Source organism: Notothenia rossii (assembly GCF_949606895.1).
Source record: "Notothenia rossii genome assembly, chromosome: 10".
NCBI lineage: Eukaryota > Metazoa > Chordata > Actinopteri > Perciformes > Nototheniidae > Notothenia > Notothenia rossii.
In genome coordinates, this window is record NC_136908.1 from 36,968,705 (window position 1) to 36,989,786 (window position 21,082).

At 43.8% G+C, this 21,082-nt stretch overlaps 1 protein-coding gene across 1 annotated transcript in view; it reads right to left on the reverse strand.

The window, feature by feature from the left end:
* Positions 1-3,706: 3,706 nt before the first annotated feature.
* The window catches only part of LOC307022365 (ras-related protein Rab-37-like), a 104,312-nt gene continuing 86,936 nt past the window's right edge, over positions 3,707-21,082 (reverse strand). The window contains exons 7-9 of the mRNA XM_079655151.1: positions 17,086-17,142; positions 16,308-16,384; positions 3,707-6,312 (exon numbers count right to left, since the gene is read on the reverse strand). Of these exons, the coding sequence (XP_079511277.1) occupies positions 6,207-6,312; positions 16,308-16,384; positions 17,086-17,142 (240 nt within the window). The 3' untranslated portion in view covers positions 3,707-6,206. The remainder of the gene's footprint in view (positions 6,313-16,307; positions 16,385-17,085; positions 17,143-21,082) is intronic.

Genomic DNA, 21,082 nt, shown 5'->3' on the forward strand with positions numbered 1-21,082 from the left:
TTTAATAAAGAAGTGCTAATTAATAGAAAAACTTCCATTAACAGCTTAGTTGGAATCGGGTGTAAGATACACGTTGATGGTTTAGAAGAAAGAATCATTGAATTTAATTGTTCAAGGTTTATGGCTGAAAAGCATTCTAGTTTAGCATCTAGTTCTAGTGTAATATTAGAACTTACATTTCCGGGAGTTGTTGATAACACTATACTGGTCAAAGGCAAGAGGTCATTGATTTTGTTTCTGAGAGTAACAATTTTATCATTAAAAAAGCACATAAAATCATTGCTACTGAGTGCTATGGGAATAGAAGGCTCAATCGAGCTGTGGCTCTCTGTCAGCCTGGCTACAGTGCTGAAAATAAATTCTCATCTAATGAAGCTGCTCTCGCTTTACGCAGTGCTTTCTTATATTCATTGAGAGTGATATGCCAAATTAAACGAGATTCTTCAAGTTTAGTGGAACGCCATATCAAGTTGTCTCGACTTTTGCTTTATTTTGCGGGTTTCGGCATTATGCCATGGAGCTAGTCTATGTTGTTTTATTTTCTTCTTTTTCAAAGGAGCAACAGAGTCTAATTTTATTCGCAGCGCATCTGTAGCACTATCAACAACATGATCAATTTGGGGTGGCGTACATTTTGTATAAGTTTCCTGCCCTACATGCAGACATGCTATAGAGTTAAGTATTGATGGAATCTCTTCCTCACATTTGGCTATAGCATTAACAGATAGGTTTCTGCTGGAGGAGCTTTTGACTAATGCTTTGTAGTCTAGTAACAGTACTTCAAATGTTCCCAAAAAATTGTCGATAAAGCAAGATTATGCGGTTCGACTAATAGTTGCTCAATTTCAATACCATAAGTCAGAACAAGGTCGAGAGTGTGATTATAGCAGTGAGTTGGTTTATTTACACTCTGACGGAAACCAATATGATCTAATATAGAGTTAAATGAAACAGTAAGGCTATATTTATCGTCGTCAACATGAATATTAAAGTCACCTACGATAATTACTTTATCTGTTTTAAGTACCAAAGTTGATAAAAACTCAGAGAATTCTGATACAATTTCTGAATAAGGACCTGATGGATGGTACACTTTAACAAATAAGATTGACTGCAAAGTTTTCCAGGTCGGATGCGTAAAAATAAAAACAAGGCTTTCAAAGGAGGTATAATTTAATTTTTGTTTAGTATTGATAATTAAATTTGGGTCAAAGATTGCTGCAACTCCACCTCCTCGGCCTGTGTCTCGAGCAATATGAGTATTGATATGGCTGGGTGGAGTGGCTTCATTTATGCTGACATATTCTTCATGTCTCAACGAAGTTTCAGTGAGACAGCATATATCAATATTATAATCTGATATTAAATCATTTACCAATATTACTTTAGATGCTAAAGATCTTATGTTTAAGAGTCCACATTTAATCTTCCTGTTTTGTTGCACTGTAGTAGTTGTTACATTTACTTTTATTAAGTTATTATGTGTGACACATCTATTAGGTTTTACTTTAAATTGTCCTTGGGCAGACACGCACACCGTTAATATTGGGTATTTTATTGGAGAGAGCGCAGAGAAACATGTAAAACTGCGACTCCTGCTCCTGGTCTGAACTCCAGTTTGTCATGGATTAAGTCCACAAAGCCCTGAAAGGTTTGCTGAAATGAGATATGCACCTTTCAAAGTAGGATGAATGCCATCTCTCTTAATCAGATCAGGTCTTCCCCCAGAAGACTGTCCAATTATTTACGAAGCCCACATTATTTGCTGTGCACCACCAAGACAACCAGCGCTTAAATGATGACATGCGGCTATACATGTCATCATTGATCAGATTGGGGAGGGGACCAGAGAAAATGACGCTGTCCGACATTGTTTTAGCATAACTGCCCACCGACGCCACATTAACTTTGGTGCATTCTGATTGGCGTAAACGAACATCATTACCACCGGACGTGAATAACAATCTTACTGTATTTACGTTTATTCTTAGCCAGCAGTTTAAGATGCGCCTCAACGTCGCTCGCTCTGATGTTGCATGTGACTGTCGAGGCTTTGGTCTCTAAATTCACGTGTCTCATAATAGAGCTACCAATAACCAGAGTTGGCTTCTCAGCCGGTGTCTCGCTGATTTGAGAAAATCTGTTAGATAAGTGAAGGGGTTGGTGGGGACCTGCAAGTCTCGCTTTATGCCCCTTCTGAGCAGTCACCCAGTCTCCTAGCTGCTCGGGAGTTGTCGGGGTCCGGCTAGTACAAGCTACCTCTTGCCGGTCTATACCGACTAACATGGGTTTTAATGTAGCTGAGTTGCTTTCTAAAATGCGGAGCCGGGCTTCTATGGCTATAATTCCCGCCTCCAACCTAGCAACTGTACTACATTTAACACACGCAGGCCTATCGGTACCAGTAAAGGAGGAAGGGAAATAGTTAAAGATAAAGATAGATAAGATAGAGCAGGAAATAGCACCCGAGGGTGGGGAAATAGCCATGGTTAGCTATCAAGGTAAAGTAGCTACTGTTAGCCAAACCAAAAGAAGTGTAGGCAACTGTAGAGTTAGTCGCTAAGAGAAGGAGAGTTGTGAGTGCTTAAGCTGTAGTAACGTGTGATTATAACGTCAGGTAGCTGACGTGATCAAGAATTGTAAAAACGATCGATTTAATTTAAGATAATATAAGCTATCAGCAGTAGAGCAAGCACACAGGATAGCCCGGAAGTGACAACACGCTTACCGCAATAGTGAGGGTTACCAAACCAAACCAACCAAGGAGCTGATTGTGGATTACAGGAAGCAGCAGAGAAAGGGACATGCCCCCATCGCCATCAATGGGACTACGGTGGAGAGAGTCAGCAGCTTCAGGTTCCTCGGTGTCCACATCACTGAGGACCTGACATGGATTCTTCACCACGACCATCACCAAAAAAGCTTGCCAACGGCTCCTCTTCCTCCACAGGCTGAGGAGGTTCAACATGGACTCCAGGATACTCTGCAACTTCTACAGGTGCACAATAGAGAGGATCCTGACTGGCTGCATCACGAACTGGTACGTCAGCTGAACCGCCCTCAATCGATAGGCTTTAAACTGCACAGAACATCACCAGGACGGAGCTGCCATCCATGGAGGACCTTTACTCCCAGCGGCTCAGGAATAAAGCCCTCAGGATTATCAAAGACTCCCATCACCCCAGCCACAAACTGTTCTGTCTGCTGCCGTCTGGCAGGCGGTACCACAGCCTCAGGATTAAAACCACCAGACTCAGGGACAGTTTCATCCCACAGGCAATAATACTGTTAAACACCTGAACTGTTGAAACAACATCCACAATATGCATCTGGCTGCTAGTTATAAATTATTTATCGATATACCTAATATATTATATTCCAATAACTTGCATATAGACTCTTATTGCACTATTTCACTTTTTTAAACAATTTTTCTTTTTTATTTAATATTTACTTATACACTATATTTTTCTGTTTATCTGTGTTATTGTTTTGCACTGTTGGAGAAGCCTGTGACCTAAGAATTTCATCGTCATAACTACACTGTAGCTATGTTCGTATGACAAATAAAGAACATTGAACCTTGTTGTTCAGACATCAGAGTTTCTTAAAGCTGCACAAATGAATATTTTTGTATTATTAATGTAAAAGTATTTTAGCTACTTCAAGCAGGTTCATAGTTCTGTTTGATTTTCTGCCTGAAAATGTGAAATTCTGCTGACACCAGTGTAGTATTTCTGCCCAACAAGCAATGATGGAAGGACAAGGAATCTGTCCAATAATGCAGCTTTAATAGGTTGATGAAGACCTATATGTTAGATGTTGTATTCCAAAACTAAAGTTAACCCTCATTGTTCAACTTAAAAAAAAGAAAAGCGCTAAATATTTGTTATTACTTATATTATTATTACCTTATAGTTTTTTTTCTTGATACAAATATAAACAGTTCCATATGTTCTGGAGGTACTGCGCACACATTTGGTACATGCAACCCAGCAGCTGAGCTTTAGAATCCTTCATCAAGCCATAAAAGCAAAATACACAAATTATATTTACTGTATATCTATTAGGCATGGGCGGTATCATTTTTTTCATACCGTCATACCTTGCTGACATCATACCGTGGTATACGGTATATGACGGTATCAGTCCCAATTTAAGGGGTAATTTCTCCCCCCAAACATTTTTTTACTCACTATATCAACAGCCCCACCAAAAATATTTTCCACCAGCCGCCACTGACGGTATGACTTGGGTCGACTTGAGCGAGGTGGCGTTCGGCGGCAAATAGATGTTTCGAACGGTATATTATATGTTCGGTGTAAAATGCAGCCCGAGCGTTAGACGCTCGCAAAGTGCCGCGACGTGCGCGCAAGTGCAAAACAAGGGCTGCATACATGACACATTGTGCAAATGGCACATTTTGAAATCGGTTACAGGACGCGTTTGTAGATGTCCGACGTTGTTTCCATAGTGAGCTAAGTTAAAAATATATCATCATACATAAACATTTTCGGGAGTAAATACTTGACTTATTGAATAAAGTTTGCTATATTCACTAACTAGTTTGGCAATATTATTCCGTGCATGTGTTAAAAACCTTATTTCCATTTGATTCATTGGATTACTCGCGTGAATGTTTAGCACGTAAATGCTTTCATTTTTAAAACCGTCCGACCTCCACTACAAAACCATCAACCAGTTGCATAGGATTAAAAAATGTCAACACTCACTCACCCCATCTTAAATATTCCCAAAGAAGTGCCTCTGTCTCTCGTTGTGCTGGATGAAGTCACTGGCGACGAGTAAACCCAAAATAGTCCCAAACAGGCGCAGAGGTATTTTTCTTTTTTACTAGTTGTCCGAGTTCGGGGCCGGCAAATGCTGCCGCCATCTTGCTCAGCTCAGCTCTGTGCTGAGCTCTGAGAGCGGGAAAGACGGACTGCCCTCCCCTGCCCTCTGCTGGCGCGTGCTGTGCATTACAACCAATGTCGTCCCTGTCAAAACTCCGTGTCAGCGTAATAGAATGAAACGCATCTGTGATTTGGCACACAGTCTGTGACGTCACTGTATTGAAAATCATACCGAAGGTATTTCGAAATACCCTGGTATACCGTAATACCGCCCAAGCCTAATATCTATCTATATATATATATATATATATATCACACACACACACACGCACGCACGCACGCACGCACGCACACACACACACACACACACACACACACACACACACACACACACACACACACACACACACACACACACACACACACACACACACACACACACACACACACAGGAAGGTAAGTAATGTGGACAACATTTTACAAGACATTGTCAATTCTCGCCTCACTCACTCACAATATATAAACACAATATGATGTACTGTACATTTATTAGGCAAAACTGGAGATCCAAGTTATGGTCCTATGCAGCAATCTTCTGCGAGTGACATGTTTCAGGAGACCAGGACATTTGGGTTCCTCTGCATGTTGAGAAGCAGTTGCTGCTCTTACTCTTCTGGGTTGTTAGAGCATTTTAGCTTCCTGCATCGTGGTCCCTGAGCGTTTCTCCTCACAGCCAGCGTTCAACAGCTGACTGTCACTTCATCAAAACAGAATATACGTCATTAACAGACAGGGCTTCGTCCAAGGGGATGTCTTTGAACTACATCTATGGCCTTTGTGTGTCTGTCTGTAGATTGCATAATACACAAGGTTGTACAATTGTAAATGTTTCAAGGCTGATCCCCACTGATCTGCCAAAGACTGTGTGCTCCTCTGGCCTGTGCCAGAAGTCTGTGGGTTTATCAAACTGCCTGAAGCTTTCTTGCACTTTGGCAGAGTGGTGTCTTGTAACACACTTTTTATGATACATTAAATTAGTTAAAAAACCTTTTACTCTGAGTTCTATGTAAGGCAAACACAAAAAAACTGTGTTCAAAAAAGCATTAATGATGTAATTAGTTATATAAGAAAATTCATTTAAATTGGATTTGTTTTCAGTTAGAGTGTGGTTATGGCTGAGTATGCTAAGTCAGGCAAAGTTTGAACATGTTCCTGGGGTAAAAAGCTCTCGGCTAAAGCAAACCATGGGCTAAGTGAGTGTAGCTGGGTTTATCTTGTGAAAGGATGGCAGCAGAATATTCTAGGAGCTTCAGTTAGTTCATGGGGCTTCCTCCCACTCAGAAGCAGAGAGACTCAGATGTAGCTGCAGCAGCCGGACTTCTCCTTCTGAGCTTCAATGTACTCATGGATCTGGAACTTGGGTTCATTGGGATGTTGGACAACCCGGTGCTTCAGCTCCCTGCATAACAGAACCACACATCAATAACAGAATGTGGATTAATTAATAGGTTACAATGCATTAGGGATCCCACATAATACTATATTTGAACAATATATTATAGGGCCATAACTATCAATGTCCAAACCACATCAAGCATTATTTCTGAAACAGTATGGAGCTCAAATGCTTTCTTTCTTGCGGGTTTACCACAAGGTGAGTACCTGTTATATCCGGCTTTTTTACACATACTCTCTTGTGGAGGCTATTTTTATATAACATTAGAAAGACTGATTCTTATTATTACATTATAAGTTTATTGTGCTCATTTGTGTGGCTGTGACTTTGGAATAGATAGACGTATTCAGCTGCAATACAGAGTAGCAAGATCAGGCGCAGACACTGAAAGAATACAAAGAGTTATTCATAAACAGGACATCACTCCGGCCTTGAGTTGTATGGGAGCTTCGCTCCCACTAGTCTTCACCAATCATAAATGTACGGGCACGCACGAGGTTCGAGGCTCTTGTCCGGAAAAAGACTGACACTGCGCAGACACTGAAAGAATACAAAGAGTTATTCATAAACAGGACATCACTCCGGCCTTGAGTTGTATGGGAGCTTCGCTCCCACTAGTCTTCACCAATCATAAATGTACGGGCACGCACGAGGTTCGAGGCTCTTGTCCGGAAAAAGACTGACAGATTACAGCTTTGCTGTAAGTGATTTCTATGACGTGACGGAGTCCTTGGCCAAGTGAATATATATATATATATATATACAGGACTGTCTCAGAAAATTAGAATATTGTGATAAAGTTCTTTATTTTCTGTAATGCAATTAAAAAAACAAAAATGTCATAGATTCTGGATTCATTACAAATCAACTGAAATATTGCAAGCCTTTTATTATTTTAATATTGCTGATTATGGCATACAGCTTAAGAAAACTCAAAAATCCTATCTCAAAAAATTAGAATAGTTCCTCAGACCAAGTAAAAAAAAAAGATTTATAACAGCAAAACACAATCAAACATTTGATGGTCCATTAATGCACTCAGTACTTGGTTGGGAATCCTTTTGCACGGATTACTGCATCAATGCGGCGTGGCATGGAGGCAATCAGCCTGTGGCATTGCTGAGGTGTTATGGATGCCCAGGATGCTTCAATAGCGGCCTTTAGCTCATTAGCATTGTTGGGTATGGTGTCTTTCAGCTTCTTCTTCACAATACCCCACATATTCTCTATGGGGTTCAGGTCAGGGGAATTTGCAGGCCAATCGAGGACAGTAATGCCATGGTCAGTACACCAGTTACTGGTGGTTTTGGCACTGTGGGCAGGTGCCAGATCATGCTGGAAAATGAATTCCTCATCTCCATAGAGCTTTTCAGCAGACGGAAGCATGTAGTGCTCTAAAATCTCTTGGTACACAGCTGCATTTACTCTGGGCTTGATGAAACACAGTGGACCAACACCAGCAGCTGACATGGCTCCCCAAACCATCGCTGACTGTGGGAACTTCACACTGGATTTCAAGCAACTTGGATTTTGCTCCTCTCCAGCCTTTCTCCAGACTCTGGCGCCTTGACTTCCAAATGAAATACAAAACTTGCTTTCGTCTGAAAAGAGGACTTTGGACCACTGTGCAACTGTCCAGTGCTTCTTTTCCTTAGCCCAAGTCAGACGCCTCTTCCGTTGTCTTGAGTTCAGAAGTGGCTTGACCATGGGAATACGGCTATTGTAGCCCATTTCCCGGACACGTCTGTGAACAGTGACTTTTGATACCTGGACTCCAGCTTCAGTCCACTGTCTTTGAAGCTCCCCCAAATTCTGGAAGCGACTCTTCTTCACAATGCTGTTAAGGCTGCGGTCATCTCTCTTGGTTGTGCAGCGTTTCCTGCCACATTTCCCCCTTCCAACAGACTTTTTGTGGATGTGCTTTGAAACTGCACTCTGTGAACAGCTTGCTCTTTGAGAAATTTCTTTTTGTGTCTTACCCTCCTGATGGAGGGTGTCAATGACGGTCCTCTGGACAGCAGTCAGATCAGCAGTCTTCCCCATACTTGTGATTTAGTTTACTGAACCAAGCTGAGTGTTTTTCAAGGCTCAGGAAATCCTTGCAGGTGTTTCGAGTTAATTAGACGATTCAAGTGATTCGTTGAACACCCTACTAGTATACTTTTTCATGATATTCTAATATTTAGAGATAGGATATTTGAGTTTTCTTAAGCTGTATGCCATAATCAGCAATATTAAAATAATAAAAGGCTTGCAATATTTCAGTTGATTTGTAATGAATCCAGAATGTATGACATTTTTGTTTTTTTAATTGCATTACAGAAAATAAAGAACTTTATCACAATATTCTAATTTTCTGAGACAGTCCTGTATATCTATTGCTCTCTCATAATAAATAGTTAAACTTAGAAGTCGTCTGTCTTTCCTGGAATGTTGAACACAACACTCTCCAGTACAGCGTTAGCTGAGTGTTAGCGATGCTTGCTAATGTAAACACAGACCATATTTCTTCCAAAACACGTTGTGCATTGTTTCTGATACAGCACATAGCTTGATGTTCTTTATTCAGCGTTTAACGCTAGAAAAGTGTCATTGTATAATATGTACCTGTATAAGAAGCAGCGTTTCTGCCAGGGGTGCGTCTTGGCGTCATTTGAGGGAACGCGTAAAATTTTTTTATAATTCGAGAGAAAGATCGAGAGTTTTTATCGCTTGAAATTACGAAAAGGAAAAATGACAAGGACATCCCTCTGTTAGAGCCGAAACAGCCGACACTTCTTTGGAGAGCCGAGCCAAATGGTCCGGCTCACTAACGTAAAGAGATAGTATCTATAAGGGACGGCTCAATTCAAAATTCAACCCCCCCCACCCCGTTCTCGGGGTGGACGCCCTCACAGTAGCATGTGCTTGTATAAAAAACAGAGTGGAAACAGGGATTATTATTTGTTCCTCTTCTTCCTCTTCTTCTGGTGCAAGCTGGGAGATTTTGGAGTGCGAGAGAAAGAGAAGAGCAAGACTTTTTCATTATATTTTCCGTTTATCTTTGTGTAATGGGTGTTCATTTAATATAGTTTATCGGTGGTGGTTTGATTTGCTTTACTTTTCATGCTTTTTGGTGGTGTTTTTGGGGTATTTTGTAGGCTTCTCCTGCCGGTGTCTCGCCGGCCGGCGTCTGACGCCATGTTAAATGGGGAGTTTGCCAAACTCACGAGGAAGCAAAGCATTAAAATCTCAGCCGGCTTCCCATGCACTGTGGAGGAGATCAGGCTGGCTGTGGGAGAGAAGGTCGGGCACAGCAGCATTAAGTCCCTGGGGCGGATGAACAGCGCGGTGGTGATCTTTCTGGATCAGGTGGAGAAGGTGAACCGCGTCATCGGGACGGGCATCACGGTGAGAGAAATGTTTGTACAGGTTCAGCCACTGATGCTGCCCGCAACCAAAGTTGTACTGTCTAATGTCCCTCCCTTCATAACTGATGAGTTTCTCAGTCGAGAACTGTCCAGACACGGGAAACTTGTTTCTCCAATAAAAAAGATGCTATCTGGATGTAAGTCTCAGTTACTGAAACACGTAGTGTCTCACCGTAGACAAGTTTATATGATACTGAACAATCGGAATGCGGAGCTTAACCTCCGTTTTTACGTTAAAGTAGATGATTATGACTATGTGATTTTTGCAACATCATCAGTTATGAAGTGTTTTGGTTGCACGGTGTGCCCACACCGTGAATGCCTGTCCGAGGCAAGGGGATCCGGCTCTGCCTGGTCCGGATGACGCGCAGGCTGGGCCGTCCAACGTGCCAGCGGCGGAGCCGTCTGCAGCTGCGCCGGGACCACCCGCGGCTGCGCCGGGACCACCGGCTGTGCCAGGGCTGTCCTTTGCGCCGAAACCGCCAGCCGCCGTTGCGTTGGTTGTAATGGAGCAGCAGGTGGCTGCTGCTGAGGGAGGGGTGGCTCCCACGGTGGCAGCCGCAAAAGGCCCCTACACACGGCGGCTTGCGTTGCCGCTTGGCAGTGGGCGTGTCTTGAGCTTGGGGAGTTTACGCGAGCAACGCGACCAACAACCAATAACATGAATCTCTCCTGTCAATTGCATAAAAGGTTTTACATGTCACACTTTACATGATGAATATTTATGACATTAATATCTATGGTGCTATTTTACGCAACATTCCATGCTGGCTAAATACTGTCTATACCTGCTAGCTGTCCATTCAAATGAAGTACACTGGATATAAACTCCCCAAACAGTCGAAAACCTGCCAGTTTCAACCACTGTCTCTGCCACCTCCCTCCATGCCTGGCTCCTCCGGTTTGTATCCCGGTAGGTGAACAGGGACTGATCATAAAGCACCGGGTGATTCCCTACCGCTACGATTATTTTCTCCTCCATTTTTTGGCATATGAGGAAATGAACTGCGGTCCGGCTCTCCCAGCATACACGCGGTTTGATTGATTGAGCTTGTACTGGCAGATTTGCATACGCAGGATTTGATTGGCTGACGCCTCCGTCGAAGCGTAAAAACTAGAACATTGCTCTACTTTTGCAGCGGGCACCGCGAGAGAAGCTACGCTTTGCTCCCACAATGCAGTTCGGCGAAATGTGACGTCACCCCATTCAAAGTGAATGGACAGAAGCGTTGAGGAGTCAACGCACGCCGCCATGTGTAGGGGCCGTTAGCGGGCGAGTGCGCGCTACACAGCGCGGTTCTGCTGCTGTGCCCGGCTGGTGGTGTTGCACAGGGTGTGGGTGTGGGTGATTATGTCCAGGAAAATTAGGTGGTGGTTTTGTGTGAAGCAGAAGAAAAGGGGGATGGGAGAAATAAAGATAAAAAAACAAATACAAATGGTGAAAAAAACCCTGGAATAATCAATTAACCACAAGTTGATTTGGCAAAAGAAAATGTAGGGACAGGTGAAGTCAGTAAAACACAGGAGGAGGATATGGATATGGAAACACATATGGACAAAACAGGAGAGGAGAAGAAAACATGGGGTGAGCAGGTGGAGGTTGCTGAGATGGATGAAGAGGAGGTGGCAACAGAAATGATAAATAAAAAAAAGACTGCTACTGTACTAAACTAAACACAGGAGAAATAAAAAAGACATATCAACCGTTGCAAAAAGCAGTAAAGTAGTGAGTGAGGGAAAGGAAGGAGGAGAGCAAGGACAGGCGGATGAGAGTTGGGATGATTGTGTGTCTGACAGCAGCGATGTGCCAGGTTTATTGAGCAGTAGTCAACAAAAAAAAATGTACTCAGCTGAAATGTAAAAAAAATTACCTGGTGCAGACAAAAAAACAACATAACGTTATAAAAGAAGAATATTTCCCAGATTTTGGCCTTCCTCCTCTCCAAGTCTTTTAATCCTGTCTCTCTGGAGGTCGAGCATTTGATCAAGGTGAGGTTGCTTTTAATAAAAGCACGGTTTTACCTTTTTACAGTTGTTTTTATAAATGTGTATGCTCCAACAAACGGTGCAGAGAGGAAGCTGTTTTTACTAAAAGTTAATGATGTTTTAAACGGTTGTGCCACGGAGGATTTTTTATTCTTGGGTGGGGATTTTAATTGTACAGAAAACGCATCTTTAGATCGCAACCATGCAGAGCCGCATCCAGCATCCCAGCATCCCAGCATCCCAGCATCCCAGCATGCTCTGAGACAGCTGGTCCACTCCCACAGCCTGGTGGATGTATGGAGAAGGATGCACGCAGACAACAGGCAGTACACCTGGTCCCACATCAGAGAGAATAGAATCTCATCAGCTAGAGATTGTTTTTATTGTTTTAAGCATCATTTTAACACTTTTAAAATGTGCAGCATATCACCTGCTGGTTTTACGGATCACTCTTTGCTTTTATGTGGTGTTTTTATTAGAAATGTTTTACCCAGAAGTGCATATTGGCATTTTAACTTGGTTTTAACATTTGATAAACATTTTAAAGAGGCCCTTATTTATTTCTGGAGTGTTTTTAGGCAGAGGAAGGGAGATTTTAGCAGTCTTAGGCAATGGTGGGACCATGGTAAGACTGAGATAAGATTGCTCTGCCAACAGCACACCCTCAATGTCACACAAGACATCCTTATATCTATGAAAGACCTGGAGAGTGATATAGTGGAACTAGAAACAATAAGTGAGACCACAGGAGATCGAGAACATATTCAAATCCTCAAAGACAAAAAAATGGCTTTAGCCAACCTGCTGGACGTTAAAGTTCAGGGTGCACTAGTCAGGTCCCGGTTTCTCAACACCAATGAGCTGGATGCTCCCACTAGCTTCTTCTTCAGCCTGGAAAAAAAGAATGGGCAGAGGCGAGTGATCCACTTACTGCTGTCAGACACAGATCAGGAAATAACAGAGCCAAGCCAGATCAGGAGGCGAGCTGTGAGCTTTTATTCCACCCTCGACACAAGCGAGTTTGAGGAGGGGGATACTCTGTCCGAGGGGTTCTGCAATGAACTGCCTCAGGTCTCCGAGGAGACCAACTCACTGCTCGAAGGGCCGTTAACGATCCAGTAGTTGCCGACCAACCTGCAAGGCATGCAGGGACGGCGGGCTCCTGGTATCGATGGCCTCTCCATAGAGTTTTATAAAGCCTACTCGGACGTCTTGTCACATGACCTTTTAGACGTTTTTAATGAAAGTATGGCCTGTGGCTCTATGCCGATGTCCTGCAGGAGAGCGGTGATCACACTGCTACCAAAAAAAGGAAACCTGCAGGACATCAAAAACTGGCGCCCTGTGTCTCTGCTGTGTGTGGATTACAAACTTCTGTCCAAGGCTTTGGCCACCAGGCTGGGGAGGGCTGTGGAGCAGGTCATCCCGGGACCAGACCTACTGTGTGCCCGGCAGGTCCATGGTGGAAAATGTCCACCTAATTCGAGATGTTTTGGAGATCTTCAGCTCATCGGGCATTAATACTGGTCTGATTTCTCTAGATCAGGAAAAGGCTTTCGACCGCATTGAGCACAGCTTCCTCTGGAAAGTAATGGAGAAGTTGGGGTTCAGCGCTGGTTTCATAGCCAAGATCAAGGTGTTGTACAATAAGACTGAGGGTGCGCTGAAGTTCAACGGTGGACTGTGTGCTCCTTTTAGAGTGTGTAGAGGGGTCCGGCAGGGCTGTGCTCTGTCTGGCATGCTCTATGCGCTCTCCCTAGAACCCCTCCTCAACAAAATACGCTCCAAACTGCAACGGCTGTTTTTACCTGGTTTTAGTGGAAGCATGGTTTTATCAGCATACGCAGATGATATCATTGTTTTTATTAGAGACCAAAAACATACAGACATTTTAGTTAACATTGTGAGGGAGTTTAGTTCAGCATCGGCAGCGAGGGTGAATTGGAAGAAAAGTGAGGCCCTCGCTGTCGCTGAGTGGAGTGGCGGTCTCCCAGTTCTTCCCCAGAACATGACATGGAAAAAAGATGGGCTAAAGTACCTGGGTGTGTTCTTGGGAAACACAAATATAGTCCTGAAGAACTGGGAGGACGTCATAGGAAACATAGAGGAAAAGCTGTCCAAGTGGAAGTGGCTGCTCCCTCAGATGTCTTTTAAAGGTAGAGTGTTGGTTTTAAACAACCTTGTGGCATCCCAACTGTGGCACCGTCTTACCTGTGTAGACCCTCCCTCAGGCTTACTAACCCAGATACAAAAGAAATTGGTTGATTTTTTTGGGAGGGTCTGCACTGGGTGCCACAGGGGGTGCTGTTTTTATCTAGAGAGGAGGGGGGACAGGGCCTTATCCACCTGGCCAGCCGAACAGCCACTTCTAGGATACAGTTTTTACAGAGGTATCTGACCGGCCCGGCTGATTTGGTGTGGAGAGATGTGAGCAGTTGCATTCTCCGACGCATGAGTAACCTGGGGCTGGATGCTGCTCTGTTTTTAACTGATTTAAATATTTTAAAGTTAAGTGGGTCACCTCCTTTTTATCAGGGTGTTTTTAAATCTTGGGCCCTTTTTAACCATAACAGGTGTCCAAAGACTGACTCTCTGTACTGGTTGTTCAGGGAGCCTCTGATTCACAAAGCCAGGTTGGACGTCAGCAGCAGCGAAACACCTGGCCTGACGGTGGCTCTGTGCAGATCCAAGACCCTGTGCCTTCAGCAGTTGGTGGATGCAGTGGGGCCGGAGCTGAGCGAGCTCTCTGCTGGGTCTCTGCTGGGTCTGCACTCTGTCCGGGTGGCCGAGAGGATCCTGCAACTCTGGAGCCAGATCCTCTCCCCTGATGACAAAATACGTTTAAGGAGCTACGGACAGAGAAGAGCCAAGCCGGACCCAGCAGACCCCATCCCGGAGATCTACCTGAGCCCAGGGCTCGGAGAACTGACCGGCCCCCTGCTCAAGGTCGCAAACCAAGAACAAATGACTATCCACAAAGCTGACAAGAAAACACTATACATGAACATTGTAAAGACGACCAACATAAATGTGCTGAAGGACATGGCCTCCACGGTGTGGAGCACCAGACTGGGTGCAGGAAGCGGACCAGGCCCACGGCGGAGGGTTTTATACAAATCTCCCATTAAAAAACGTACTGCCAACCTCCAGTGGATAATTTGACACGGTGCCATCGCCTGTAATTATTTTATATTTATATTATTATTATTATTAATCATGCTGTTTTTAACAAGTGTCCATTTTGTGGTTTTAGTGAGACTGTTTTCCATGTTTTTACAGAGTGCAAGAGACTCACGGGTTTCTTCTCTCTTTTAACATTGGTTTTTAGTCCTTTTAGTATAGCTTTTACCGAGAGTGTTTTTATCATGGGGGCTCCATACAAGAAAACAAATAAAGAAAAGTGGCAGCTCCTGAATTACCTCTCTGGCGAAGCAAAAATGGCCATTTATTTAAGCAGGAGAAACAGTGTTGAAAATAAGAAAGAGGAAGAGGAAAAAGCGATCTGGCTGTGTAACATCAGAGCCAGACTCTGGTTGGAGCATCGTTTTTATAAGCACATTGGGGACTTGGACGCTTTTAAACAGCGTTGGTGCTATGATGACATTGTGTGTTCTCTTATCAAAGAAGATTTGCACTTTGCACAAGTTTTTAAGACATAGGTTTTTAATGTATTATTTCAAGTGATTTGTTTTTTTATTGCACAATGAAGCATTTTTATTTGAAGAATGTATAATTGATCGTATGTAAATAAAGTGTTTTTGCAAAAGTCTTCTTCTTCTTCTTCTTCTTCTTCTATGTATTAACAACTTTACTCTAAGTCCCTCTCATAGAAATCCTGCTGAATACACAGACAAACAGCTGAGGGAGGGGATTCAGCTATCTAGTGACTGTATATGGAGTTCAACGTAAAGCCAGCCCAGATTTTCGATATTACGTCATGACCGCAGAAAATCTGAATCAGCTCCGCTCTACCGCCGTTTTTTTAGATGTGGGTACGGAGGAAAAGAGAGAAGGTCATATTTTTGGAGACTTTGTGTGTCTCCACACATATTTATGTATAAAAGACATAAAAAAGTAACACTTGCATAATAGGTGACCTTTAGGAAAGGATGGACCTTTAACGAAACAACATTATAGCATCCGTGAACTTGCAACTTGGTTAATATTGTAATGGCCTTTTAAGAAATAAATGATTGGATGGCTATTATACCATTTGATTAAATTTTTTGTTAGTTTATTTAACGTGGACATGTTCTTATCAAATCATCCCTGGAAATTAATGAATTTGTCTTTAAATACTTCTCAATGGAATGTTACCAATATTTATATTTTAATATATTATGTATTAAATGGATTGCTAAATAGGCTGAAACGTTCAACAAACATTTACATGTTAATGTTCTTGCATATTATTGATGATGGGTGAACAAATTAGTAATGACATGAATGGTTGGTACATCATCTGTAAGCACAAACGTTACAGGATGAAAATGTTTTATCCTATTAAACCCCTTCAGTGTTAGTATATTGTTAGACAGGTAGAAGCTAATAATTCCTTCAGTTCTCTCAGACTGGATATAGAGCAGGTAAAGAGTTTCATACTTGGACACAGCAGTGAAGGCCAGCTCCACGTTCACTCCTGTCTTGGCACTAGTCTCCATGAAAGGAACGGAGTACTCCTGGAGAAGCAGAGGAGCATGGTGTCAGCATCACTGAGTCGGAACAGTGTGAGTGAATAGCCGCGTCCACACCGGAGTACTTTTCCCCGTACTTTTCCCCTTTAGTTCCGTTAGTACCCCTTATGTTGCGTTCACACCAAAAAGAGTACTTAGTGCTGGGAACTTTAACCCCCATTTTTAGTGCCTGCTAAAGAGGTGGTACTATCCTGGGGGGGAAAAGTGCCCCAGTTCTGATTGGCTGGTCGAATTGCAAACCACGCCCCGTAAAACTCTGAAAAGTTTTGTGAAGCCGCCATTGTATTTGTGGTATTAGCATTATTAGCATTAGCATTAGCCACGCACACCAACGGAGAGAGAATAACTTATGGCAACACAAAAAAAAACATGGGAGCGGTGGAGTGATGAGGAGGTGTCGGCGTTCTGGCGATTTACTCGGAAGCCAGTCCCCAACTCCGGGGACTTCCGGTCGGGGACTCTGGGTGGCAGTATACGCCGTGAAGTTGTTTGCAGCCTGCCAGTAAACCGACGAAGTGACGTCAGCGGCTCATTTGCTTAATCTTCCCTCAGGGAAAAGTATTCCGGTGTGAACGCGATTGGTACTTAGTGCCCTGGGGTAATAAGTGCTGGGGCACTAAGTGCCGGCACTAAGTACTGCAAAGTACGCGGTGTGAACGCGGCTATAGAATGAATGAAACACTCACTCTGGCCAGCCTCTCTCCTTCTTCCCTCCTCATGGCTCTGTCGCTGCTCATGTCAGCCTGTCAGACACAATGCAGGGTTAAAACAGCACATCTTATTTATAAAACAACCCCTGCAGCCTGTCATATATTAAAACAGCATTTTTATTTTACTTTTTGTTGCAGGTTTTGAAAATATGGCTGCAGTAGGATTTTGTTGCATGCTACCGTTTCAAACTTGGAATGTTTATTTTTTTTTTAAACAAACCGTCTTCTCTGTGGAGTTTTCTTATAAACCATAGTAATAAATAATAGATCCTCATTATACAAAAAGATTTACAAAAACATGTTTTTGACAGCTGCCCTACATCTGCAACTGAATGAAAGGAGAAACTGTTATAAAAGCAGTCCATACAGAGGATATAATGGACCTGTGGCAAGCTATTAACACTACACCACACAGAGCAGCACAGAGGAACAGGCCTCAGCACAGAACCAGAGTTATGGGAGGAAAATATCCCATTGCAATTAACACATACCATTGGAAATACCAATGCCATGCACAGAACAGTGACCGTTAGCGGGCTAGCTCAGTATGTTTCTATGTTCAATACACAGTGCTGAGCGCCATTCTCTTTTTGAACGAATGAGCAGTCCAAGGGCAACTTGCTTGGGAACCAGTTCAAGTACCAGAATGGGCCAATTATGGAGTGTAAGCTGGTTCCTAGAGAGGTGCAAATTCACAGGAGCAAGGTAACGGATCCACACACTGACCTAGAATCAAATACCTTATTAAGTCTTTACAGCATACGTGGAAAAAGTTGTCTGCACAGCCAACAGACACAAAGCAATATTAGCTATTAAGGAAGTTTAGTTTCTGTCGATCTCATCAAAATTACAATAGTGGTTCAAGAGGTGGAAGTACTCAGATCTTGTACCGAAGTAAAAGTAGAAGTAAGAGAGTGCAAAAATACTCACTGACAAGTAAAAGTCCTGCATTCAAAATGTTACTTAATTACAAAAGTATTAGCATGAAAATGAAATTGGGGATTGCAAGCAGAAGCCTCCATGTGGCGCATCCCGGGCAATGCTGACAACAGACACTGTACCACAGTGACGGTACGTCCACACGGCAGCGTCGCGTTGAAGCTTGCCGGTGGGCGTATCTGGCATGCGACCAACAACCAATCACATTAATCTCCCACCCCGGACACACAAGCATGCGGTTTGATTGGCTGGCGCTTCCGTCAACGCTTGAAAAGTTGAACTTTTCTCAACTTTCGAAGCGAGCAACGGAGGTAAAGTGAGGCGACGGAACCACAATGCAGTTCGGCAAAGCGTAACGTCACCCCATTCAAAGTGAATGGGAAGCGTCTCCGTTGAAGCATGCAACGCTGCTGTGTGGACGTACCGTGAATGTCTGAAGTAGCCAATTCTGCAACCACTGACCATCTGTATGCAAGAGACCCACCTGGGTCTGACCGGCCAAGCCGACCAGGTATGAAACTTGTAGCCGAGATACGTCTTTTTCACAAACTTGGATACTCAAAGGTAAGGACTCAAATGCACGACCCGGTGGAGGGGGCTTGGAGGTGGGAACGAGTGTGCTCTCATGCACGGCCTTGATCTTGCTGACATGGAAGATGGGATGTATTCTCATAGTCATGGGGAGTCGTAGGCGCACAGATACAGGGTTGATGACCTTAGATACCGGGAATGGACCCACAAACCTCGGAGCCAATTTCTTGGAGGCGACATGAAGCGGTAGGTCCTTGGTAGAAAGCCAAACCTTCTGACCCGGTTTGTAGAGGGGACCGGCCCTGCGGTGGACATCTGCTACAGCCTTCACCCGAGCCGAACTTCTGAGAAGTAACTGGCGAGCACCTGCCCAGGTTCGGCGACAGTGTCTGATCATGGCATGCACTGATGGAACCGTTACTTCTCCTTCGTTGGCTGAAAACAGCGGAGGCTGGTGGCCATTGGCACAATGGAAAGGAGAGAAACCTGTGGCCACCGTGGGAAGAGTATTGTGGGCAAACGCGACCCATGTGAGGTGGTCGCTCCAGGTGGACTGGTTCTGGGAGACGAGACAACGTAGCGTAGTCTCCAGTTCCTGGTTCAGACGCTCCGACTGTCCATTTGATTGAGGATGATAACCTGAAGACAAGCTGACAATGGCGCCTATGAGCCTGCAAAACTCCTTCCAGAAGGTGGAAATGAATTGTGGACCCCTGTCGGAAACAATGTCATTAGGGAAACCATGGATCCTAAATATCTGGTTCATCATGACCTCTGCGGTACCCTTGACAGAGGGAAGCTTGGTTAGGGGAAGGAAATGAACCATCTTGGAGAACCACCACTGTCAGGACAGTAGTTTTGCCTCTGGATCATGGGAGTCCTGTCACAAAGTCCATGGAAATGTGTGACCAGGGACGTTGGGGAACCGGCAACGGCTGAAGCAAGCCCATCTTGACCTGGGACGAGGTTTTATTCCGAGAGCACACAGGGCAAGCCGCTACATACTCCGCCACATCCTTCTTTATGGCTGGCCACCAGAACCGCTGCTTGATCCCGAACATGGTCCTCTTTACACCAGGGTGGCACGAGAGCACAGACGTTTGGGCCCAGTGGATGACCTTGGAGTGGAGAGACACAGGGACAAACAACAGGTTGTTTGGACACTCGCTAGGTGCCGGGTTCAAAACATTAGCCTGTTTTACATCCGACTCTACTTGCCAGGAAAACGCTCCGACCACACGGTTTAGTGGAAGGATGATCTTGGGCTCTATGGCAAGTGGTTCTGGGTCGTAGAGGCGAGACAAGGCATCAGGTTTTTGATTCTGAGATCCGGGATGAAAAGAGAGTGTGAAGTGGAACCTACTAAAAAATAGTGTCCACCTTGTTACGCCCAGGTCTAGGGGAACCTAGGCGCAGCACAAAATGCACTCTCCCCCACTCTTCCCACTCCCAAGAACACGGACACTGAGTCAGAGAAAGCGTTTGGTAAATTTATTTACCAAAAATTATACAAAAATAGGAGTAACAAAACCAACAGAAAAGAAACAAACCTTAGAACTCAAAATCTTACCTAACCGAGAAAATAAATATACAGGCTTCTTACCTACACTAACTTAAACAGGAGAAAATTATCAATGCAAAAAGGGAAGAGAAAACAAAAAGGTTTTGTACTCCTGAGAACATACATCTGTCTTTCAAAGACAGGTAAGGTATAAATGGCCCGCAGCCAGAGGAGAAGGACAACGATATCAAGGTGTGAACACAGCACCATAGAACATAATCTCAGAATAAGCACCGCGTTGGGAGTAGGAGAAGTTGAGTCAGTGAGAGCGGCCGAGGAACTGCACGGCTGTAGCTTAATATGCTCCCGTCTCCTCAGGTGGACCAATCAGCATGCAGGAGGTAGCTAATCAGCTAACGGGCACCACCTGCTAGCTCACACACACACACAGACACAGGAGGAGGGAAAAATGCACACACAAATGACCTAACGACCCAGGGTCGTAACACCCCCCCAACTAAAAATCAAACATTTCCCCCTAAATAAATGTTTGACTCAGATATATGGTTTAAAAAATATATAATATATATATATATATTAGGGCCGGGACTTTAACGTGTTAATTAAGATTAATTCATTACACAAAAATTAACGCGTTAAAAAAATGTACGCATTTTATTCGCACTTATCTTTGCACCGTGGAACGTTTCTCACTGGATGAGTTTCAGGGGTACCGATTATACTGGAGCACCAACTAACGTTCATGACTTCAAACAACAACAAACCACAGTGAACAATAGTCAAACATGAACGAACAAGCTGATGAGACCGCTTTGGTTGGCCCCGTGGATGGGACATTTTGTTTTAAAAAACGGACGGATGGAAGCATCGATAAGAGCACGGTTGTTTGCAAATTATTCAAAAAGGAATTTGCATATCACCGCAGCACATCAAGCCTCAAGTATCACCTCAATGCAAAACCTATAGCAGCTAGCGTGGAAG